At 41.5% G+C, this 25998-nt stretch overlaps 2 protein-coding genes and 1 long non-coding RNA gene across 3 annotated transcripts; all 3 read left to right on the plus strand.

Moving 5' to 3' along the window:
- Positions 1 to 1644: 1644 nt before the first annotated feature.
- On the plus strand, positions 1645 to 11950 carry LOC311121300 (neurofibromin-like). The gene is made up of 3 exons (XM_084195803.1): positions 1645 to 1830; positions 3850 to 3956; positions 11079 to 11950. Exons 1-3 carry the CDS (start codon positions 1673 to 1675, stop codon positions 11090 to 11092), a joined length of 279 nt encoding a protein of 92 aa, XP_084051929.1. The 5' UTR covers positions 1645 to 1672; the 3' UTR covers positions 11093 to 11950.
- Positions 11951 to 18170: 6220 nt separating this feature from the next.
- On the plus strand, positions 18171 to 18773 carry LOC311121292. The gene is made up of 3 exons (XR_014612262.1): positions 18171 to 18274; positions 18512 to 18659; positions 18748 to 18773. It is a non-coding gene; the product is annotated as an uncharacterized lncRNA (long non-coding RNA).
- A 2860-nt stretch (positions 18774 to 21633) lies between these two features.
- Positions 21634 to 23838, plus strand: LOC311121294 (uncharacterized protein). The gene is made up of 3 exons (XM_084195798.1): positions 21634 to 23060; positions 23264 to 23351; positions 23600 to 23838. Exon 1 carries the CDS (start codon positions 21755 to 21757, stop codon positions 22742 to 22744), a length of 990 nt encoding a protein of 329 aa, XP_084051924.1. The 5' UTR covers positions 21634 to 21754; the 3' UTR covers positions 22745 to 23060; positions 23264 to 23351; positions 23600 to 23838.
- Positions 23839 to 25998: the final 2160 nt, after the last annotated feature.

A 25998-nucleotide genomic window follows, 5' to 3' on the forward strand; every position in this document is an offset into this window, starting at 1 on the left:
CCAGTCAAAAGGTTGGACACACCTCATTCCAGCGTTTTTCTTTATTTTTACTATTTTCTACATTGTAGAATAATAGTGAAGACATCAAAACTATGAAATAACACATATGGAATCATGTAGAAACCAAAAAAGTGTTAAACAAATCAAAATATTCTTGAAAGTAGCCACCCTTTGTCTTGATGACAGCTTTGCACACTGTTGGCATTCTCTCAACTAGCTTCATGAGGTAGTCACCTGGAATGCATTTCAATTAACAGGTGTGCCTTGTTAATTTCTGGAATTTCTTTCCAATCATTTGTGTTTTGACAAGGTAGGGTTGGTATACAGAAGATAGCCCTATTTGGTAAAAGACTAAGTCCATATTATGGCAAGAACAGCTCAAATAAGCAAAGAGAAACGAAAATTTCAATAACTAATGCTCTTGCGGCTGAATGGGAGCAAGTTCCTGTAAGTGCAGTCGCAAAAACCATCAAGGGCTATGATGAAACTGGCTCTCATGAGGACCGCCACAGGAAAGGAAGACCCAGCGTTACCTCTGCTGCAGAGGATAAGTTCATTAGAGTTACCAGCCTCAGAAATTGCAGCCCAAATAAATGCTTCAGAGTTCAAGTAACAGACACATCTCAACATCAACTGTTCAGAGGAGACTGTGAATCAGGCCTTCATGGTCGAATTGCTGCAAAGAAATCACTACTAAAGGACACCAATAAGAAGAAGAGACTTGCTTGGGCAAGAAACACGAGCAATGGACATTAGACCAGTGGAAATCTGTCCTTTGGTCTGATGAGTCCAAATTGGAGATTTTTGGTTCCAACCGCTGTGTCTTTGTGAGACGCAGAGTAGGTGAATGGATGATCTCCGCATGTGTGATTCCCACCGTGAAGCATGAAGGAGGAGGTGTGAAGGTGTGGGGGTGCTTTGCTGGTGACACTGTCAGTGATTTATTTATAATTCAAGGCACACTTAACCAGCATGGCTACCACAGCATTCTGCAGCTATACGCCATCCCATCTGGTTTGCGCATAGTCCCACTATCATTAGTTTTTCAACAGGACAATGACCCAACACACCTCCAGGCTGTGTAACGGCTATTTGACCAAGAAGGAGAGTGATGAAGTGCTGCATCAGATGACCTGGCCTCCACAATCCCCCGACCTCAACCCAATTGAGATGGTTTGGGATGAGTTGGACCGCAGATTGAAGGAAAAGCAGCCAACAAGTGCTCAGCATATGTGGGAACTCCTTCAAGACTGTTGGAAAAGCATTCTAGGTGAAGCTGGTTGAAAGAATGCCAAGTGTGTGCAAAGGTGTCATTAAGGCAAAGGGTGGCTACTTTGAAGAATCTAAAATATAACACATTTTTTGATTTGTTAAACACTTTTTGGGTTACTACATGATTCCATATGTGTTATTTAATAGTTTTGATGTCTTCACTATTATTCTACAATGTAGAAAATACTAAAAATAAAGAACCTTGAATGAGTAGGTTTGTTCAAACTTTTGACTGGTACTGTATGTAGATTGTAAAGTATTTTGTCTGTAAATTATTTTTCGTTATGTGTCGGACCGCAGTAAGACTAGCTGTCGCCATTGGTGTCAACTAATGGGGATCCTAATAAATCAAATAAAATCCCCCCAGCAATCGAAGGACTGCCTGCGTCTGGACGAGACCATGCTTGTGAAGCAGCTGCTGCCAGAGATCTGTCACTTCATCCACACGTACCGTGAGGGCCACCAGCACGCTGCAGAGCTCCGTGCCTCTGCCTCAGGGGTCCTCTTCTCCCTCAGCTGCAACAACTTCAACGCTGTCTTCAGCCGCATCTCCACCAGGTAACGCTAACCCTGATCCTGAGGAACTACAGACTGTTGGCTAATTCAGTGTCACTATCACTGTGTTGATGAGCAGTTGATCAGGTGTGTTAGTACAGGGCTGGAACAAAAGCCTGCCCACCCTGTTGTTCTTCCAAGGTCGATGGAAACTCACCTACGTTATTATCTTTTGTGCAAAAATGCATTTGTGTCTTTAAAAAGTTCCACCAGACCTGATTTTCCCAGAAGTGTAATATTACAAATGACGTTATGCCCTCAGAAGTAATGATGAGGAAACTGTTCGGACCCCCTTTCCTGCTTATGCCATGTGATAAGTTAATTTGTTCGCATACCTCAGCACTTCAGTTTAGCAGCCAGTCATGGACAAGGTCACTGTGACTGAACTGTTAGCCCAGTCATGATTGAAATCCCTCCCTCCCCACCCAGGATGTTCAGGATGGTGCAACGTTACAGAACGTTCAGATGGAACGATAAAACAGGGAATCCTGTTAGCTCTATTAGGTTAATTGTCCCCCACGATGAAATCGGGGAGGGGACTGTGGATTTGTCTCTGTCCGTTCGTATGTTTGTCACACGTGATATCTCAGACAGCGGTTGCCCGATTTTGATGAAACTTGGATGAATGATGCGTAGAGATACGACATTTACAAAATTACACTGATTGGCCCAAGGGGGCTTCTATAGTAATCAATTGAATTTCCAAACTATGAACAAGCATATCTACTGTCCCATTTGAGCTATTGTCATGAAATGTGGTTCATATATGCAGCCCCTCATGAGCAACACATTTCTCATGAGGACCTATAAGCTCCGCCCATTAGTTTTTCTAATTACACTTTTTGTCCCCCAACAAACTTTGAACAAGCATATCTCCTGCCCCGTTTGAACTACAGTATTGTAATTTTTTACATGCATGCATTTCCTCATAAGAAACAAGTTTCCCCTAATGACCGATATAATTTCGGTACATGCAAATGAAATGTCTTTCAACATCTTTTGAATTGGCGCTGGCTGCATCGATATGCCGCACATCGTGCTATTGTAAATCGGAGATGGGACTGTGGCTCTGTCTCCGTCCGTTAGTACATTCGTACGCGATATCTTAGACAGCACTGGCCCGATTTTGAAGGAACTTGGGTGAATGATACTTCTTCCCATGGAGATCCGGCATTTATGTCACGCCCTGGCCTATAGAACTCTAGCTAGTTTGGTCAGGGTGTGAATAATCTATGTTTGTATTTCTATGTTTGGCCGGGTGTGGTTCCCAATCAGAGGCAGCTGTCGCTCGTTGTCTCTGATTGGGGATCATACTTAGGCAGCCAGTTTTCCTGCCTGTGTTGTGGGTTTTTGTTTGTGTTCGGTTAGTGTGGCTTGTTAGTGTTAGCCTTCCGACGTCACGTTTCGTTGTTTTTGTATGTTTATTAAGTTCAATAAACATGGATGCATTTCACGCTGTGTTTTGGTCCGTCCCGTTCATCTACGATCGTGACAATTTACAACATTATTCTGATTGGCCCAAGTGGGTTGCTATAGGAATCAACTGAAATTCCAAACTTTGAACAAACATATCTCCTGTCCTGTTTGCGCTATTGTCATGACATTTTGTTAATATATGCAGCCCCTCATGAGCAACAAGTTTCCCGTAACAACCTATATAACTTTGGTACTTACAAATGAAATGTCTTTCAACACAACATACGTTGGAATAATTGTCACTAATTGACACAAGGAGCGATACATCATTTGTGGACAACATGTTTACTGTAGCCTTGTTTCTATCTGCAACATTCTGAAAGTTTCACATCATTGATACAGTCATGTCAGTTTCCTGTCTTGAAGGACGACGGGATGATGTCAAAAAGGCTACCTTTTTTCCCTCTCTTCCACCCCCTCTTCTTTCCCTCCTTTCTACTGAGAAACTGTGGGAGAATAAAATCTCTGGATATCATGTGTTTGACTGGATGAACTTGTTCCCTGGCAGTGTCTAAGAGAGTCCTTATCCATTGTGTTCTCCCCCAGGTTGCAGGAGCTGACAGTCTGCTCAGAAGACACTGTGGATGTCCATGATATAGAGCTCATGCAGTACATCAATGTGGACTGCTCCAAACTTAAAAGAATGCTCCAAGGTAGCTACTCACTCACTCACTATATTGGTATTGCTTGTGTTCTCACAAAACTTGATAAACACACTCAATGTCTGGCACAAACCTGCATGAGGGAAGCAACAAGATCTGAGTGTTAACCCTGAAACCAGGACTAAGACCTTGACTACACACTATGTTCCATCTATGTTTCAAGGGCTGGGTGGGGCTCATTTCATGTGCAGAAACCTGTGAAAAAGGAAGTTGGGGTATTTGATTTTACAGGGACATTTTGTGGAGGACATTAACTTACTCTGATCCCTGTGTAGTAGTCCCTACGTGGATTCCCTGGAACCATGGGACCTACAGAAGACTAATACAAAAGAAAAGGAAAATACTGGGCTTGTTAATAATATGTTAACATTAACAGTAAAACAAAACCCATTACGTATTGTCCTAAATCGGGAGAAAAGAAATGAGTCATTTTCATCTGATTCAGGATTACGAGAATACTACTATTGAGAGCTGCATAGCTTGACAACCCCCCCAAGCATAACCTCCGACCTTACAGAACAATAACAAGTGACGCACAGCCTCATTAGACGCTACATCAAGACCAGCGAATCAAACGGAGCCTCCAAATAACAACTACTTAGTTTCCATTTTCCTCCACTGCTCCATCACACCAGCTTCAGGTATTTGTGCCTTGTTAGCCACAAAATAAAACCATTATCATGGGTCCCTGGCTCGCGGCAATTAACTGGCAACAGCTGCACCTCTCAAGTGCTGAGGGAATGGAACTATATAGGCCTACCACTATGGCTGCAATATGATTATGCGGAGTAGGGAAGAAAAAAATAAGAAAACAAGTGGCAACTTGGTTTGAGGACATACATTTTCAACACTAGTGTTCACATTTGACCTGGGATTGGAACACTACATTGTATGCCATTTGAGATGATGTTGTGAAGCATAAGGGTCAAGGGTCCAATTCATCTAATAATTTAACTGACACTGCATTTTGTTATGCATCTTGGGTTGCCAGATAGATAGGACAGTAAAATGTAATACATGTCCACTAGGAGAAATAGCCTGTTCCACATTCCAGGAAAATAAACGGAAAAGGGTCTTAAATTATGACTGATGCGCTTTCCCATACCCAGACAGAGGATGTTTCAAATGTCTACACTAGGCTTACATAGTCTGGATTCTCAAATGCAATTCCCCTCAGGTGTGATGGAAAGAGATCTATTTTTAAGATCTAGCCGACATGTGACTGCTGGTGGATGAATTCCCAGTGGTTACATAATGTCAACAATCTATGAATGTAGTGTACTTGGCAAGTTGACTGCTTTCGTGTTTTCTACCTTCATCAGTCTTGTTTTTTTTAAGTTCTCTTTATTTTAAATGCTGCCCTATGTACATAGTCCAGGGTTTCCCAAACTCAGTCCTCAGGACCCCAAGGGGTGCACGTTTCAGTTTTTGCCCTAACACTACACAGCGGATTCAAATCAAGCTTTGATAATTTGAATCAGTGTGTAGAGTTAGGGCAAAAACCAAAACGTACAGCCCTTGGGGTCCTGAGGACTGAGTTTGGGAAACGCTGACAGTCATTGAACACTGGTCACCTTAATAAATGTTTACATAGTGTTTTACCCACTTCATATGTATATACTGTATTCTAGTCATGGTTCATCCTATACAGCTACTGCTGTACACCTTTTCGATTCATATACTGTCTATACACACCACCATATATTATATTCCAGACTCCGACATTACTCTCCCTGATATTTCTTAATTCCTTTATTTTTGTGTATGGTTAGGTATTACTTCACTGTTGGAGATAGAAACAAGCATTTCACTGAACCTGCAATTACATCTGCTAAATATGTGTATGCGACCAATAAAGGTTTATTGGACTTTTTACGTCTTGTTACAAGCATACATCAGTAAATACTAAAACTCCACTGAATGGACATAGTGCAACAAGAGGCTAGGTTTTTACACAGACAAATGTTCACCTTCTACAGACAGAAAGGGTAGAAAATGCATTTTTGCAACACATTTTAAGGTGCAAGTTGTGTATTGCTCAGAATGCTGTAACCCTGTCTAGGATTTCCGAATATGTATAGATTGGATATATCCTGAACAACCCTAATCAGGTACTTACTTATTAAAATTGTTTTAAAAAAATAAAAAAAAGTTTGTTTGGATTTCAATTAACCAAATTGAATGGCCATTGATGACTATCCCTATTCCTTGATTTGCAGCTCACATCGCACCAAAGGCAGATAACTAAGGACGTGAATATCCTCTGCAAGCTGCCAAATACAAATCTCAGACATAGGGCAGAGGGGTTACAAAATGATCAGTAGTGCAAGAATTAGCTAGCAGCTTACTGCATAGTCTGAATTCTTTCTCCAACCCGCGGTTAAATATTTTGGGACGAGGAAAAGGGGGTAAAGTTAAGAATCAGAAGTGTGGGGTCCCTCCTCTCCATCCTCGTGCCCAGAATGTAAACGAGTGCGATTTGCTAAAAGTAGAAAAGTATTCAAATCGCATCAAAACAAGTAAACAAAATCACTGATTGCGAAAATGAAAGCACTTTTCAAGCCAAATATATTCGCTGGTTGGCATGGCTCGCCGCTGGAGTGGAGGTGGGGATTGTTCTCGTTCTTTAAGAGGCTAGCTACAGCTAGCTAGCTTTCTAACTATCCAACGCGCGGGCATGATCACTTTGCCAACTTGCTTGCTTTTTATATTTAGCTAAGTGGTGGCCAATCCAATTTATAAACATACACTGGCGGACTTGTACTAAAATCTGTCGAAACACAAATATTCTACAAAAACTGGGGGGAGACCGACCAGATTTCCCCCCCCCCCCCCCTCTCGAGCGTCATCCATACCTCACAGCTGGAAGTCTGGGCTTGATGTAGCGAGCTAGCTAGCTAGCGTTAGCTTGTTTAGCGGATTGCTCATAGGCTAGCCAATATTAGCTAGCTAGCTAACGCTACCATTGTTTTGCTTGAATAGGTCTACTAGAAATCTACGTTTAAAATCACCAGAGGCAACGACGCATTACACATGTAGTAACATATAGATGTAGTTAACCAAATTTATCACTCAGATGTTACACTTACCTGGAATAAAAATGTACTCCAGCTCGGTTCCATTGCAACACTTAAAATCTGCAGGAAACCTAGAAGGAATCTACAACAAAGCAGCTAAACATGGCAGCTGCTACAACTTCCTGTAACGCTCCGGCCTGAACCATTTCCAGTTGACTTTTATGGGACGTTAGAGATTTTTCAGAAATCAAGATATTGTAAATTGGCTTGTATTAAAATATTATTGCTATAAAACATGTTTCTAATATCTATGTATTGGAAAATTACTGAATGGCATATGATGTGGCACGTCAAACAGTAAAATATGTACTACATGGAATGTGGCCCCCCATTTGACAAGTTTAACTAGTCCATTAGAGCGCCTTCGAGAGATGGCATAAAAGTAAATCATTTTCAATATGCCATCGTCAAAGTGGTTACCGATTGTGCCTCTATATATCATTACATTATGCTACAACACAAACACTAGGGAAAAAGCAACATGTTGTTTCTATACAGTTTAGCTACTATTAGTCAACCCCTTCAAATCTAATTTTAAGAAATCCTTTCAAGATTTGCTGGGATATCAAAATATTGTCATCCACACACAAATGCATAACACAATTAGGATACAACATATGCATAACATGAATTTATATGATTGAACAGATATTTCCAAAAATGTGATCAGCACCTACCATTTGTCCATTATCTGATAACCACTACGGCCTTGCTCTATGAACTGTAATACTGTTATGATGAGTCACTTACATAGATGTATATAATAATCACTTACCACAGCAGTCACATCTAATTAAATCAGTGAAACAATAAAACTGGGATTTTTTTCCAGATTGCATTTGGTTACGGTCATATCATGTTGTTATGTTGCTCTCAGGAAAAAAAGGAATTGGGAATCCCTTTGCGTCATCCATCATCAATAAGTAAATTGATCACTTCCCACTGTATATAAGATTAGAAATCAATGCACACACTCAATAGTTCACAGAAAACCCAGACAACTTTCCACACACAGTGATTAATAACACCCATTCAAATCAATGATTTGGTCACGCAGCCCAGGGATTGGGCATCCAACTCAAATATTGCAAGTCAGACACAATCAAATTTGTGGACATACAATTAAGACCTTGAAATTATTAAATGCCCAGTGCAGTCAAAAACGTGATTTACCTGTGTTTTCGGAAAGTATTCAGACCTCTTGACTTTTTCCAGATTTTGTTAGGTTACAACCTTATTCTAAAATTAATTAAATGTTTTTTTTCCCCCTCATCAATCTACACACAATACCCCATAATGACAAAGCAAAAACTGTATTTTAGAATAAATAAAAGCCAGAAATATCAAATTTACATAATTATTCAGACCATTTACTCAATACTTTGTTGAAGCACATTTGGCAGCGATTATAGCCTCGAGTCTTCTTGGGTATTTTTTTTTTTTTTACGCTACAAGCTTGGCACACCTGTATTTGGGGAGTTTCTCCCATTCTTCTCTGCAGATCCTCTCAAGCTCTGTCAGGTTGGATGGGGAGTGTTGGTGCACAGCTATTTTCAGGTCTCTCCAGAGATGTAGTCCTCTGTAGCTCTGCTGGTAGAGCACGGCGCTAGTAACGCCAAGGTAGTGGGTTCGTTCCCCGGGACCACCCATACACAAAAAAAATGTATGCACGCATGACTGTAAGTCGCTTTGGATAAAAGCGTCTGCTAAATGGCATATTATTATTATTATTATTATGTTAGATTGGGTTCCAGTCCGGGCTCTGGCTGGGCCACTCAATGACATTCAGAGACTTGTCCCAAAGCCACTCCTGCGTTGTCTTGGCTGTGTGCTTAGGGTCATTGTCCTGTTGGAAGGTGAACCTTCGCCCCAGTCTGAGGTCCTGAGTGCTCTGGAGCAGGTTTTCAACAAGGATCTCTCTGTACTTTGCTCCGTTCATATTTGCCTAAATCCAGACTAGTCTCCCAGTCCCTGCCACTGAAAAATATCCCCACAGCATGATGCTGCCACCACCATGCTTCACCGTAGGGATGGTGCCAGGTTTCCTCCAGACGTGATGCTTGGCATTCAGACCAAAGAGTTCAATCTTGGTTTCATCAGACCAGAGAATCTTGTTTCTCATGGTCTGAGAGTCTTTACGTGCCTTTTGACAAACTCTAAGAGGGCTGTCATGTGCCTTTTACCAAGGAGTGGCTTCCGTCTGGCCACTCTCCCATAAAGGCCTAATTGGTGGAGTGCTGCAGAGATGGTTATCCTTCTGGAAGGTTCTCCCATCTCCACAGAGGAACTCTAGAGCTCTGTCAGAGTGACCATCGGGTTCTTGGTCACCTCCCTGACCAAGGCCCTTCTCCCCCGATTTCTCAGTTTGGCCGGGCGGCCAGCTCTAGGAAGAGTCTTGGTGGTTCTAAACTTCTTCCATTTAAGAATGATGGAGGCCACTGTGTTCTTGGGGTCCTTCAATGCTGCAGAAATGTTTTGGTACCCTTCCCCAGATCTGTGCCTCGACACAATTCTGTCTCGGAGCTCTAGGGACAATTCCTTCGACCTCATGGCTTGGTTTTTGCTCTGACATGCACTGCCAACTGTGGGACCTTATATAGACAGGTGTGTGCCTTTCCAAATCATGTCCAATCAATTGAATTTACCACAGGTGGACTCCAATCAAGTTGTAGAAACATCTCAAGGATGATCAACGGAAACAGGATGCACCTGAGCTCAATTTCGAGTCTCATAGCAAAGGGTCTGAATACTTATGTAAATAAGGTATTTCTGTTTTGTTTTTTAAATATATATATTATTCTTTTTTAACCTGTTTTCACTTTGTCATTATAGGGTATTGTGTGTAGATTACTGAGGAAATTGTTTTATTTAATCAATTTTAGAATAAGGCTGTAACGTAACAAAATGTGGAAAAAGTCAAGGGGTCTGAATACTTTCCGAAGGCACACTATGTGGTTGGAATAATACTGTGAAAATGATGATAATGCCCTTTTAGTGTAAGAGCTGTTCGAAAAGACCGCCTGAAATCTGAGCCTGTTTTGGTGGGATGAAGTTTTGGCCTGCCTGGTGTCAACACTTAATTAGTTAATAGACCATAAAGAAAGAGAGTTCCAAACCTCTCTGCCAATAACAGCTCATTTTACATTTTCCCCTCCCCACTCAGACCACACAGTCCTAGTAAAATTCCTGCTTGAGAAATTGGTCTTTGCTAAGAAGCTATTTTAGTTTATTTTTGACCATTTTAATTGAAAACAATCACAGTAAGGTACTTTGTTACCCAGAAAGGATTTGATATTGAGATAAAAACGACTGCATTGGCCCTTTAAATAAAGCCATTACCTATACTGGGCCCCGTGTAGCTCAGTTGGTAGAGCATGGCGCTTGCAATGCCAGGGTTGTGGGTTCGATTCCCACAGGGGGCCAGTATGAAAAAAAATTAAAAATGTATGCACTCGCTAACTGTAAGTCGCTCTGGAAAAGATCGTCTGCTAAATGACTAAAATGTTAAAAAAAATGTACATACATAAACTGATCTGCTAAGTGGTACATGATCTTTACATTTTAGTCATTTAGCAGACGCTCTTATCCAGAGCGACTTACAATTAGTGAGTGCATACATTATTATTATTTTCATCATGACATTACAGTAGGTACATCAGCTGTCTACTCAATAGTGCAACACTTTATATTGCATGAGATTTGCGTATAAATAATTTCTGAAGCATCTACAGTTTATAGGTCCTATAAAGGGTTTATTTATTATCAATGGGTCTACAGTTCTAGGCATGACAATCCTTAGTGCTTAGTTAGCAATGTCTTTGTCTTTAACAGGTTGGTGTTTTCAGAAAGCCAGATGCTTCCTCAATATTCTAATTTAGATGAACTCGATCAATCATTCAGTTATTTATCATATTTGGCCCACTGGCACTGGCTGCCCTGTAGTTTACATATGACACACACACGGACCAGACCTAATCCAGCCTTTCAGCCCAACCACACAAAGTAACAATTGAATTCGTGCCCTCACAAACTGCAGGGGAATGGTCCTGATGTCCTCTGTTCCAAAGCCACAGTGTATGGACCACACCATGATGAAGCAGAGACATGGATGCTGCGGAGGATACTGAGGCTTGGTCTTTACATTGGATCCCATGATGGACATTCAAGTGGATGGATAGACTCTAAACATACTTATTTTAATGGAGATATAACCTGTTCTGTGTGTTTAATCTGTGGACTTGGATTGGATCCATACATCATTGATGCAAGCTGCTTATAGGGTCTTCAGAATACCATTTGAAGGGATACCACAGTCCTGTTTAGTCCAGACAGTTCCTGGAAGACCATTTTAGTGAACTGTATGTATTGTGAGATTTGTATCTCTGTGTTAGATCAGGCCTATAAGTGGATGGGGCAAAGCACTAAGGCTAGTGGCCTAGAGAAAGACAAATGCTGTAGTCATAACTGGTGACTATAAGCCTAAAACTGCTGGATGATTCCTCTACTTTGTCATCACATTTAATTCAAAGATTGATTGAGCATAGTCTGGAAAAGTGCGAAATATTTATCAAAATTGTATTTTTTGAAACGGGCGAAGAGCAGAAGCTTTGCATAAATTGGTATTGTTTTCCTTTTCCAGTTAGTTCCCTGCAGTTATTGTTTGACTATTCCCGGCTCTTCAGAAAAGGTGCCTCCCATTGTATTTTTTAAATCTTTGTTAAACTGTACATTGGCTGCCTTTGTATCCCCACAGCACAATGAGAGTTTCAGATAGAGTGGCTGAATATGTCTGAATATGCTCATTCTCCCATACCAGGCTCAACACCGTTCAAATCGTCCATTAAACAGCACTTATATTAATTATAGCCAATGCGGACTACATGGCAAAGCATTTTTTACAGATTTGCATTGGAAAGAGACAAACTATCCAGGGTTGAGTGGATTTTTAACTATTTTGTTAGGATTGTTCTTCTCTGTTTGCATTTTCAATTGTTATGATAAACGGAAAGGGGAAACAGTATTTTCTGCTGTTACAATTTGCACTGTATTCCCCTCATTGATATGGGCATACTCTATCATTCTCGTGTATCAACAGCTGTATGAGAAGTTATGAGATAATGAGTGACATTTCTGGGAAATGTATTTATTCAACATAATTAAAAGGTTTTCTGTATTGTGAGTTTCAATACAACCATCGTAGATCAGATAAGAAGCCATTTGCAAAACACTAGAAAATGTTCCTTTACATAGAATTAACATTGGTGTCTAAATCATTCCTATTGTACTGTTTTAGGTAGTAGTGGACTGGGAGGTTGTGATTCACACCCTTGTCCCTTCTCAAGCCCCCCCAGGTTAAACCATGGGAGACTGGTTAAACCATGGGAGACTGGTTAAACCATGGGAGACTGGTTAAACCATGGGAGACTGGTCCATTCTCGGACGCTTCCTATCCGAGGTGCAGAACCACTCCACAGTGATCGGCAAGATCTGGCTGACCATGCTGCTGATCTTCCGCATCCTGCTGGTGACTACATCTTCCCTGTGCTGCACTACCTGTGCTGGGTCTACATCTTCCCTGTGCTGCACTACCTGTGCTGGGTCTACATCTTCCCTGTGCTGCACTACCTGTGCTGGGTCTACATCTTCCCTGTGCTGCACTACCTGGGCTGGGTCTACATCTTCCCTGTGCTGCACTACCTGGGCTGGGTCTACATCTTCCCTGTGCTGCACTACCTGGGCTGGGTCTACATCTTCCCTGTGCTGCACTACCTGGGCTGGGTCTACATCTTCTGCGTACTGTGCTCCGCTTGCTCCACCTGCTTCCGGCCCGAGAGCGACCCTGTGGGGCTGTACAACCACCACAACCCTCTGCTGCTGCAGCTCAAACACTCTCTGAGGGGCAGGCTGGTCCTGCAGACTCCCACGCCCATGGCCCAGGAGAAGGCTGGTCCTGCAGACTCCCACGCCCATGGCCCAGGAGAAGGCTGGTCCTGCAGACTCCCACGCCCATGGCCCAGGAGAAGGCTGGTCCTGCAGACTCCCACGCCCATGGCCCAGGAGAAGGCTGGTCCTGCAGACTCCCACGCCCATGGCCCAGGAGAAGGCTGGTCCTGCAGACTCCCACGCCCATGGCCCAGGAGAAGGCTGGGGGCCACTTGCTCACTCACGTCCCAGCCATCTCCTTTGAGACCGACTCTACTGTGGAGTGCACCTCCAAGAGGACTCCGGAAGAGAGGGACCGGGTGAAGGTTATACTGGCCAAGATGGGACGGATCAAGAAATCTTGGCTGTGAAATGCCCATTATGTGTGATTATCGATTGTAGCATTTTCCACTTTTGAAATAATAATGGGAAAGACAGGGTTTATAGCGTAGGTTGCTCAGATTGGGCATTGGGAAAAATTGGGAGAATGAAAGTTTACTCCTGATTCAGAGAGAAAGATTCAACTTTATCATCCATACCATAGTTTAAATTACATAAAGAATATTCAAACTGTTCCTGAGTTTCGAAAGACAGAGAAAGGAAAACGTTTTTCTGTAAAATTGTATACATTCAGTTTACAGTCATTATCTTCAGTCTGTTCCCACCTGTTCACACAAGGCCTACTGTCCACAATCTCAGGGTTCTTCAATACAAATACACCTGTTTCAGAAAACCTGACAAGTTTTCACATTCAAACAATGTTTGTAAGATACTTTTCAATAACTCCTTGTAATTGTTGAAACCATACATAGCTGGTAACTTGAGCTTGACAGAGTACTTGAGCTCGGCAGAGTAGTTTTGACCTGTGTCCAGACGCAGTCATTTATGTTGTCTAAAGGCAATTTGTCTCTCATAACAATATTATTTTTCATAATAATCTAATCTGATTAACTGGTAGGTAGTCACTAACTATTTGTAGCATGTGTGCCTCTTTTTATTGATATTTACATGGTGTGTATGTGTATAGATGTTAAGTAATTAATGTTGAAATTATCCAAGGGTTTTTAACTGAAATGTTAATAGTTGGTGTCTCAATCTCAGACATTTGCGCTCATATTTGTTCATATTATTTCAAAAAACGGCAGAATCAAACAGTATTGGAATAGTGACTTGTATTTCTCATCTAGAAGTGTAAGAATTTTAGGAGAATGCCATTTCATCAGTCAAATGTTGCACTGTTTGATAAGACAGGGTATGGAAAACCTCAATTTTAATTAGTTAAGCTGTGAGTTTGAAATTTGACCACAAGAGGTCACTATAATACTATAACTTATCAAACAGGGTTGTGCTGAAAATCAAATGAACCACAGCCAAATAAATGAGTTGTAATTAAGAGTAAGATAAAAAAAATACATGTATAACTTACTTTCTTGATAAAATACATTCTAAAATGTAAAAATCTGTTATTTCTGAGTATGTAGTGCAGATATCTGTTGAAGGCCCAAAGCAGACGTTTTTTAAAAATCAATATCGAATCATTTCTGGGTAACAATTAAGTACCTTACTGTAATATACATTTTTTCTCAACCAATAATTTTGCTATGACTGTCTGGGAGTGGTCAGTGTGGAGGGGAAAACTGAAAACTAGCTGTTATTGGCAGAGAGGCTTGGAAATCTCTTTGTCATTGGTCTATAAACCAATTTACACATGGTGATGTCACCATGGAAAGCCGAAACTCCCGCCCATGCAAACCTGCTGATTAGAAGGTGCTGTATATGTAGCTGGCGCGGTCTGCTCGTCGCCGACTACTGCGTTGTGTTCCGGTGCACTGAAGACAAGACACTGGCGTACTTGAAGGCACTTTATTGTGTACAACTCTCTCAATTTGTTCAACATCAAAGAGAGAAAATGTTCAAAACTCTACCCTCGACCAGAATCCGCCTCTCCCAGCCGAGTACAATGCAGACTCAGTATAATCACATTCAAAAATACAAGGAATAAAATACAACATAATTGGAAAATAAACATCACATCTGGTGTATATTTTATGTATGTGTCATATTGCATGTTATCTCTGCCAAAAACTCTGAGCTTTTAGCCTTTACATTAATACTGTGCAACATGACATAAACCATCTTTCAAATAGGTAATACATACAGTAATATGCACGAAGCAACATGTAATCCTTCACATTTGAGCTTCTCAGTGCCATTAAACACTAATCAATACATGAAAACATTTTAAATGAACACATATTTTTAACCTGATATAGGGAATACATACCTGTTCAACATCAAAGAGAGAAAATGTTCAAAACTCTACTCTCGACCAGAATCCGCCTAACATAAAAAGAACAACGTGGGCTTCATCACAAGAGGATAGACGATTGCTAACTTACAGCTAAACAAAACACGAGGTTAGCTAAGTTAGCAATTTCTCAAACTCTCAAAAATAGCTAAATTCACGACACAGCTTGATTAAATGTACGTACACTCATCATATAATATACATACAAGTTACTATGTGCACTGAAACGTTTTAGTTTTAACAGGTATATCAAGTTTATATCACGCCGAAGTGAACACATACCTCTCCCAGCCGAGTACAATGCAGACTGAGAAAAGCATGACATCCCTCCGCATATAACCAAACCAACACTCTAGAGGGCGCACTTACACAACTAACTCTCCCAATATCTGTAAACTACACGAAATGCTGAACAATACAATATTTTGGTGAAATCAACTCACAAAGTAAAATAAAAAATGAACGGTTGCAAAAATCTGTAATTCTTTGACCTGTTACATATAGATATGGGAAACATTCTTTTCATGGCACTTCAATATCGAAGTGAATTTACGTAGCAGGTTAGGATAATTAACATTGCAGGTTAGGAACCTGAGGTTAAGGTTAGGAAAAGGGTTAGCGAAAATGCTCTCCAAACCTGCTACGAAAATCGCTTTGCATTGAAGTGCTGTGAAAAGAGTGTGTCCCATGTAGATATAGGTCACATTCCCCTGCTCAGCTGTTGCATGCATCAACCAATGGTTGTGTGCCAAGTCATCCACTGTGTCATCGACTGACAGATTGCTATAACATATGATGTGGTTAGCTGACACACAAAATACCTATCCAGATCTGGAGTGTGTCAGCAAGGCCTGGGCAGAGGAACATGCTCTGTATTTTCAACCAGAACTATCAGGAAGTAACCCTAATCACATTTTTTAAAACACTTTTATCAGCTGTTGTACAATATGATATCAAATAGTTTTGACTGCACTGGGCCTTTAAAATGTGGGCAAACAAGTTTTCAGCTTTCAATCTAATTTAGGGGCAGTCAGATTTCAAGACACCCAAATTCACTCTAAATACACAAGAAAATCTGCAGGATAAAAAGCAATAAAATCAAACATTAAAATAAGTAAGTAGGCTATATTAAAGTACACTAAACATAAGGACAGACTAACCATGGAGAACACTAAACATGATGACAGACTAACCAGGGAAGTGAATTTAACAGAGGTTAAAGCTAAGACAATGTAGATTCTGGGTCAGTATGTGTGAAGAGGTGTGGCTTTAGTCTGGACTTGAATAGTAGACCTACGCTATTTTTGCATTGTAAACACATTTTTTAAAATATTTTTATGTTTTCCCAGATTAACAGTGTTATGCAGCCCAGGCCTATCTAGCCTACTGCATAAATTATATTTGTTAGCTCACAGCATCACAAGATGACGTAGGCAACATAAACACTTACAATTAAAGTAAGATTGTGCAGGTGATCGAAATGGATGAAGAAGACAAGGTAAATATAGTGAGTTAATAAAATGAAACGGTGTAGCCTTCAGCGTTGTAGGCTACTGCCTCCACCCGCAGGCCCAGGCTTTAGTGCCCCTGCATAGGTCAATACAAGCGTAGAAGCCACGGGACGAGTCCACGTTGCAGCTCTCACTTTCTCTCGCTACGGTATGGCTTACAATAACATATTTGGTGGGGTTTGGCAGCCAATAACAGGATTTGATTGAAAAGCTGGTTTTGATTGGGACTAAATCAAAGAATAGAACGATATTGAAATGAATATTATTAACAAATACTTCCTAGAAGATGTTGACTAGCGTCTAAGATTTTTGGTTCGACCTAAGGCTACTAATGACTAGGACAGACCAATCAACTGGATCCTACACAGTATGCCTACATGTCGTACCTAAATAAACCCACAAGAGAGACAATATTGCAAAGGCAGAACCACATGTTTCTGTCTTTTGACCAATGATTGGTTTTGACCTGCGGAGAGTGATGAAATTATGGGCAGTGTAATTGTTCGATTGAAGGCGTAGGGGTAGGCTATCGAAAACGTTTGACGGGGAAATCTCTCTCAATATTGGCTAGTCCTACTGAATGGGCAAGTAACCTTTCCCGCGCTCCTCCCAAAAATACTATTTGTGATGTCATAAAGGTCTAACGTTCCATGACGTAGCATGTAGCCCAAAATTACAGTCCCTGCCTGCAATATTGTCTGCACACTCGACTTGAACTCAACTTGAATGATTTTCGAGATATAAAATAGCTTGAATGGATGAAGAAAATGTAGGTTAAATGACTTCATATAATATTGGGGGAAAGTAAAAAAGAAAGAAAAAAGTAATCTAAACTGATATTTCTTGTAAAAAGCTATAATATATTGCAAAACAGATGTACCATTCTCTATAAAGTCAATCACCAGCTTAGCTCTGATATGGCTGTAGCTCTATTTATGATGTCCTATGCAAAGATCTACTCTGACGTTGACCTATTATTACCTATTGGAATGTCTGTCCTTCAGGTAGTACAGAGGGAGGAGGGTGATCCTCAGAGGGAAGGACAGGAAGTTGTTGAGGAAGAACCGGTGGCCCCGCCCAAGAAGGAGGCCAAGAAGGGAAGGAAGGTAAGAAGCAGGAGTGACCGGGCACATAGGCCTACTGGGCTGCCCTCTGCACCTGATAGCAGGACTACCATAGAGATCTATATATCTCTATGATAATAATACACCCGTTTTCAAAACGTGTTTTAAGAGCTGCTTTGACCTGATTCATAAAGTGTCTCAGAGTAGGAGTGCTGATCTAGGATCAGTTTTGCATTTGAGATCATAATGAATACGATTATTTGGGCAAGGTTGAGCCCACACCTTATCTGATGCACTTTATGTATACAGGCCCTGGTGTAACATGTCTGCCATCATTTGAGATCTGCAATCTGTTCTGTTCTATCCTAGGCAAAAAGGAAGAGTAGTGGCAAGAAGTCAGGGAAGCAGGGCACCAACAACGATGCAGGTCAGAGATTAGCCTACTATATTGGTTCTCTATTCTGTCTGTGATGTGCAGGTTGTGTTATCCATTTTCAATGAAACTGTAGTCTACTGTAATCAGTAAGAAAGGTTACATAGATAGCTTTATTCAAATAGGCCTATTGTAAAAGCCTAAAACAGTTAAGTCAGAGTATTAAGAGATAAAATGTCTGATTTTTCTTTAATTTTGTTTCTACTCCCTCTACGGCAATCACATCTTTAGTCTCCAGGAATAAACACCTGGACAGAGGATCTGTAATTGAGCTCCTGGAGACGAAAGCAGTTAAGGCTGCATTTGGCCCAGGCAACAAGGATGAGATGGAGTACTCCTACCCAATCCTCATCTCATTCCTGCGCAATCTTACTGATGAGTATGTTAACTTCACATGTTCAACATTTATGAACTCTTATGCAGTGGGAACTAAACACTAACTAAAACACTTCTTTTTTATTTTCTAGGCAGTGGCAAGTGATCTACAAAGGACAAAAAAACCCTGTAAGTTTCTCCATCTTTCTTTGACCTTTGATGTGTCATTAATCTGTTGAATTCAGAGAGAGGGATTAGCCATCAAGTTATATTCTGTTACTCATGTTCATTGCTCTGTCAGACTTCATCAAACTTTGAATTCAGTCACAGACAAGAATAACAATGTTGATCAAATGCATTCTGTTCGATCTAGAATACTTTACATCACAGTTCCATTGAAAAGCCTGTTTTTGTTCTGTTTGTTCAAAACAGATGACGAAGGAACAGCTTGCCAAATTGTGCAAGACAATTGTAACCTTCATCACACAGAGCACCCTGCAGATCCTGCTGCCGGCCCTGGCCGGCGTACTGGGGGTGACGGGCTTTGCTGAGGACCAAACTGACTCAACCAAGAGGGGCGGCAGTGCAAGATCCTTTACAGCCTTTGATCAGGAAAGACTGGAGCTCATCCAGGAAGTTAAATATCTGCCGAAGAAGTTGTATAAGGGCGGCACAGGGGCTCAACGTCTCAGGTCCCTAACACCCTCTTCGAAGAGGTATGTTCCCCTCAAGGTTTACATGTATGGATTTCACCTAGCTCATCTATCCCAGTTTGTTAGCCAATGCATTTTATGCTATCTAATGTAGTACAGAATGTAATGTATCAACCTTTGAGCAGATTAGAATTAATGAGCATGAAAAGAGATCAAAAGGACATGTAAATATTTAGAATACTAAAATTACAATGCTTGATCGATTTGCCAAGTTCAGACAGGAATTATCATGCTTTGTTTGTTCGTTTTAAAGTTCCCAGACCTCAGTGAAAGTCCACCTGGGAATGCCAGAGGACAGAATCATCAAAAGTGTCCAGGAGCAACTCTCTGACCATAATATCCTGTCCTCTTGCCCACCTGAGCTGACCGTTGGTCTTATCAAGGTGGTGGTCAAACAGCTTAACTTGGCCCTCTCTATGACTATCAGCAGAGCCATTTCAGGGCGGTCCTCCCCTATTGCTTCTGGTACCCAGGCCGCTGAACAGATGGTCAACATGGTCCAGAAGTGTTTTGATGATCATGCCACTCCAGAGGACCAGAGCTCCACCTCTGAATTAGAGTCGTGCATTCCACCTGCAACAGAAGAGGTGATGACTGTTATCGCAGACATGGTGGATGAATTGGAAAAAGAAGATCCGGAATTGGCTAAGGTGCTTCGAGAAGTGGCTGTGAAAGTTAAAATGTTGGCATCTGGCAGTGACCTTGCAGTGGAGCACCTGGATGCTCAAGACTCTCCTGTTCCAGAGGAGCTGAACATAATATGTACATCTTGCAATGAAATGACGCAAAATCTTGGCACTCTGTTTGGTGCAAAGTTCAAGACCAAAGCCTCAAAGGCTGTGAGTGAAATTCTTGTGAGAAGGTTTAGGAGCGGTATCTCTGGTATGGTTCAACCTTCTCATTCGTTTAGTACCACTCCAAGCTTGACGAATGCATCTGGCCCATCTGACAGGATCCTTGATTCTGCGGCCACTGGGCTCATACAGACCAAAGTAGATTCTGAGGCATCACAAATAATTGATAACTTTGTTGAAGATGTCAAGGACATTGTGCAGCATGCTGAATTAGATCAGCCAACAAGCACCCAGAGAGATCCCCAAGTAGGACACTGTACAACAAAGAGGAAACCCTTCCATGTAGCTTGTAGACTCTGCGACAGGCTTCAGGCAAAGCTGAACTTATGGAAAAAGTTGACTCCAGTGATGTGCTTCTGGAGCACACTGACTCCAGTGATCTGCCCGTTTCAATCCTGAGCTTGCCTTCACCATGTAGGAGTGAATCTCCTATATCAGAATGCAATTCATCTTCTTTATCTGATGGACGTGATTCAACTGGCTCTGTAGAAGAGAAAACACCAGAGCAACCTGAAACCTGTAAGAGCGAGGCAATACTGCAAGAGGTCAACTCAATAGGACTTGGTGCTCTCCGTAAATGCCAAAGTGAGAACTCTCAACCATTACTGTCTCTCTGTGATTCAAACCTGGTGCCCTGCACCAAAGAGGTCTTGTCCCAGATTGTGGACATCTATAGATCAGATCAGGAATGCACATCATCTGTTGCAGAGAGTTTCTTTTACAACTCCCTTGAAGTCTATGACTTTTTGGACGGTGTCATGTCTTACCTAGAAGACATGCCTGTGTCCGGTTCCTCTGCGTTGGAGGGATTAAGAGATACTCCAGCCTCAGTCATTGAGAAGCTCTCCAGTGAAGAGTTCCAGATGAACGCTACCAACAAAGTGCGAAAAATACTGATCAAATCAATCAGTAGCTTTCCCAGCAAAGTCAGTTCCAGCCAGCTAGATTCTCAGATGTTGCCAGCAACATCAACAATTTCCTCGAGGCATACCGATTTAACTGCTTTTGAAATCGTTGGATCAATTACAAATGACATAAAGAGCCTTTTCCCACGCACAGAGTCTTCTACTACTCTATGGCAGGCAGACTCTATGCTTCAACAGAGTTATGAAAAAACCTCAGAATACACTGAGGCCGCACCCGAAGGCTCCCAGTCTGGTGTGGAAGTATCTGAGAAGAAGATCTGGACAACTGCAAAGACTATTTATCACAATGTGAAGACAAAGATTAGGAATTATTTCACATGGCGAAAGCAAGCCAAAGTAACAAAGGCTCAAGCCAAAAATACCCTCAGCCATATTCTGGTTTCAATTCAGAAAGAGCTGTCAAAATCTGACCAAATGGTGACTGCAGGAGAGCTTTCACAAATAGAGAATGTGGTTGGAATGATCCTGGACGATATTGAGAAGGTAAGCAGTGAATGTGATGAGGAACTGGTCTATCCAGCACCACAGCGTCCTTCTTCCTCGTTGTCATCCTCATCTGCCAGATCACAGAAGTCAGAGTGGGAATTTGCACTCCCTGGAATTCCCATCCCTTCTGAATTACCAGCGAGTACTACTCAGCCCATTGTAAGATGCTCAGTCATCGACATGGGCAAATCTACTAAGACAAAAACATCAGTGTGTAATGCCAGGGAAAGCATGTCTGCAATAGTGGATACCATTTTAAAGGATGTATATCCAGAGGAAGAAGGGGAGGTTGCATCCCACCCTGATCTAACAGCTGCAATAGCAAGACTTGAGGAGCTCATATCTCAGGATAGGATTGGTGCTCTCTCCTGTGATCTTACTCACCAAGTCAACCGCATCATTTCTGAGAGTAACTTGACCCCTCTGGTTCTGACAGTGGCGGCTGGAAAGAGTGCATCCCATACAATCCTTACTAAACTGAAGAGGAATGACAAGAAGTTGGGGAAACCCACAGCTTACGAGCTGGTTCAGCTGTTTGCAGAGGAGTCTGTGAAGCGTCTCCTGCTTCCTAGCCTTGTGCCATCTTTAGCTTCAATGAGTTGGGCTCAGAGAGTCAGTGTGACGGCTAGCGTATCTGAAGATAGGATTTCATGCTCTTTGTCTACATCAGCATTTAGTGACACAGTCAGTCTGTTTAACAAAGTAATGGTAAGCCAGGTCATGGACTCTGTGGTTTCTGATGCACAAAGCAGAGAGTCATCTCCAACCAGAACTGTAACTGATATAGGCAGTCTACTGAGTGTTAAGTCCTCCCCTCTGCCATCTTTTCCCGCCATCAGCATGGCAACAAGTGAGACCTCCAATGCTGCACGAGGCTTTGAGGCCAACATAGATGCTGAGGAAAGAGATACCACCAGTTGTTCCGGTGTAGCTCAGAGCATTGTTTGTGATCAGAAGTCAACCAGTCCGGATGTTGTCAAAGATGTCTCGCTTTCAACCCCATCCACTGATAACTTAAGCGGTGATGATGACTTTACCGGCCTCATCAGCATGTTAGTGGTGAGACTTCTGTCAAAAATCCAAACCCAAACTGATCTGTACCCAGTTGACGTCACAAGACCTGATTCCAAAAGTTATAGCTGCCTTCTGTGCATGGTCAGGCTGCTCTGAGACCCAAGCTTATCCCAAGAACTTGAAGAGTCATAAAATATACAGCACCGTCTACAAACATCTGTTGAAGGAGTTTGGCTCAGAGAAGATCCTCCAACTGGCCGTGTCGACTCAGGACTCTACATTCAGTAGGATTCTTGTGAAGTCTCTGAGCAAGGAGATTCTCCACAGTTGTAACGAGGCATCAAGGGCAGCCTCAAGAACATATTTCGAAGCCACCCGGCCTGAGGCTCTTCCCATGGCTGAGGATGTGAAGGCTACCAGAGGGAAGCTGTCTTTCCTACAAAGGCTTGCCAGGCTGAAAATCAACTTAAAGGTACATCAAACTTATTTAAGTTAACAATTGTGTCAATGTGAGTAAACAATGTTATTTCGAGAAAATGTAAAACCATCCATTAATTCCAAAACCATTTATAAATCTTGGTGTGCTGGTGTGTAAGATGTGATTTGTTATTACCATGAGGTTGTTCAGCTGTGACTGTTGTTTTGACATGTTTTTGTCTTTCAACTCTTTCTTAGCCATTCAAGATCGGGAACAAGAAGGATTCCAAGAAGAATTCCTGCCACTCTGAATCTAAAGACCAGACTACTGCTGAAGATAGCATGTGTAAGTCCATACAGCAGGACATTTACTGTTTGAGATATTGGTGTACAAAGATGCTATTGCAAAAATATTAAACCCTATATACAGTACATTATATATTATCGATAGTGATCTTATGTAAAATGATTTCTAATTTCTAAACCTCAAGATGCTGGTTCTCATTTATTTGTGAAAGTAATGAGTTGAAACTAAGAATACAATATAACATAATTTCTAAATTAAAGTGCATGTCAACTCTCTCTCTTCTGTAGTGCCCAGCATAGTGGCACATGCTGCCACATCTGGACTCCCAGAGGATCTTCCCTCCACCTCTCAACAGGAGAAGCCTCACAAAGCTCCCCTTCTAATCAGGATGTTTTCTGCCATCTCCATAGGCCTATCCAAGCCATTCAAACGGTCTTCAACGCAGGCTTAATACAGCGATTTCCTTTAATACAGTAATATTTGCATTGAATTGATAGCCTTTGTCTTCATTTACAGTGGGGGAAAAAGTATTAAGTCAGCCACCAATTGTGCAAGTTCTCCCACTTAAAAAGATGAGAGAGGCCTGTAATTTTCATCAGGTACACGTCAACTATGACAGACAAAATGAGAAAAAAAATTCCAGAAAATCACATTGTAGGATTTGTAATGGATTTATTTGCAAATTATGGTGGAAAATAAGTATTTGGTCACCTACAAACAAGCAAGATTTCTGGATCTCACAGACCTGTAACTTCTTCTTTAAGAGGCTCCTCTGTCCTCCACTCGTTACCTGTATTAATGGCACCTGTTTGAACTTGTTATCAGTATAAAAGACACCTGTCCACAACCTCAAACAGTCACACTCCAAACTCCACTATGGCCAAGACCAAAGAGCTGTCAAAGGACACCAAAAACAAAATTGTAGACCTGCACCAGGCTGGGAAGACTGAATCTGCAATAGGTAAGCAGCTTGGTTTGAAGAAATCAACTGTGGGAGCAATTATTAGGAAATGGAAGACATACAAGACCACTGATAATCTCCCTCGATTTCTGGGGCTCCACGCAAGATCTCACCCCGTGGGGTCAAAATGATCACAAGAACGGTGAGCAAAAATCCCAGAACCACACGGGGGGACCTAGTGAATGACCTGCAGAGAGCTGGGACCAAAGTAACAAAGCCTACCATCAGTAACACACTACGCCGCCAGGGACTCAAATCCTGCAGTGCCAGACGTGTCCCCCTGCTTAAGCCAGTACATGTCCAGGCCCGTCTGAAGTTTGCTAGAGTGCATTTGGATGATCCAGAAGAGGATTGGGAGAATGTCATATGGTCAGATGAAACCAAAATAGAACTTTTTGGTAAAATCTCAACTCGTCGTGTTTGGAGGACAAAGAATGCTGAGTTGCATCCAAATAACACCATACCTACTGTGAAGCATGGGGGTGGAAACATCATGCTTTGGGGCTGTTTTTCTGCAAAGGGACCAGGACGACTGATCCGTGTAAAGGAAAGAATGAATGGGGCCATGTATCGTGAGATTTTGAGTGAAAACCTCCTTCCATCAGCAAGGGCATTGAAGATGAAATGTGGCTGGGTCTTTCAGAATGACAATGATCCCAAACACACCGCCCGGGCAAGGTCCTGGAGTGGCCTAGCCAGTCTCCAGATCTCAACCCCATAGAAAATCTTTGGAGGGAGTTGAAAGTCTGTGTTGCCCAGTGACAGCCCCAAAACATTACTGCGCTAGAGGAGATCTGCATGGAGGAATGGGCCAAAATACCAGCAACGGTGTGTGAAAACCTTGTGAAGACTTACAGAAAACGTTTGACCTGTGTCATTGCCAACAAAGGGTATATAACAAAGTATTGAGAAACTTTTGTTATTGACCAAATACTTATTTTCCACCATAATTTGCAAATAAATTCATTAAAAATCCTACAATGTGATTTTCTGGATTTTTTTCTCTCCTTTTGTCTGTCATAGTTGACGTGTACCTATGATGATAATTACAGGCCTCTCTCATCTTTTTAAGTGGGAGAACTTGCACAATTGGTGGCTGACTAAATACTTTTTTTCCCCCACTGTATATTCCCCTGTTAACACATTTATTAGAAAATAATGTGTATTTTTAGGTTAGTCTATTATGCAGTCATAGTCATAGTGTATGATAAATAGAGTAATGTTGTCCTGAATACTGTATAGAACATGCCTATCCACACACACACATACTGACCCTGGCATTAGTGTGATTAATGGAACACACACAGTACTTCAGATATGTCCCACAACCAACATTCAACCAGATATAAGTGATTCTGTCTAAAATAAATGTACTGTAAAATAAACCATACTTAATTTACAAATAATAAAAAAAATACATGATGCAGGACACTCAGTGACAAGGGAATGAACTGGTTTAACTTCTCAAACAGAAACACACACATTTCCATTTTCTGTGGATAGCCTACATTTACATTTTCTGTATGCTAGTGTGACCTTAGACCTGTAGATTGCAGTAAAGGTCTACTTTTGCTGCAGATCCACTTCTACAGCACAAACCTCTCTGGACAAGTAGCCTACACATTTGTATCTAGTGAGAGTGTGTGTGTGTGGCAAGAGACTGAATATTGCAATACACTTTTATGATAACAGATTAATTCTGTAGCACAGCTATAGTTTTTTTTA

Source organism: Coregonus lavaretus (genome assembly GCF_964263955.1).
Source record: "Coregonus lavaretus genome assembly, contig: HAP1_SCAFFOLD_1753, whole genome shotgun sequence".
In the NCBI taxonomy this organism is placed as follows: Eukaryota; Metazoa; Chordata; class Actinopteri; order Salmoniformes; family Salmonidae; genus Coregonus; species Coregonus lavaretus.

Bases quoted from the DNA above. Each gene is read 5' to 3' on its own strand.
- LOC311121300 (XM_084195803.1), top strand. From the start codon at position 1,673: ATGCTTGTGAAGCAGCTGCTGCCAGAGATCTGTCACTTCATCCACACG. The intron at 1,831-3,849 runs GTAACGCTAACC...GTTCTCCCCCAG, and splicing joins TTCAGCCGCATCTCCACCAG to GTTGCAGGAGCTGACAGTCT.
- LOC311121294 (XM_084195798.1), top strand. From the start codon at position 21,755: ATGGGCAAATCTACTAAGACAAAAACATCAGTGTGTAATGCCAGGGAA.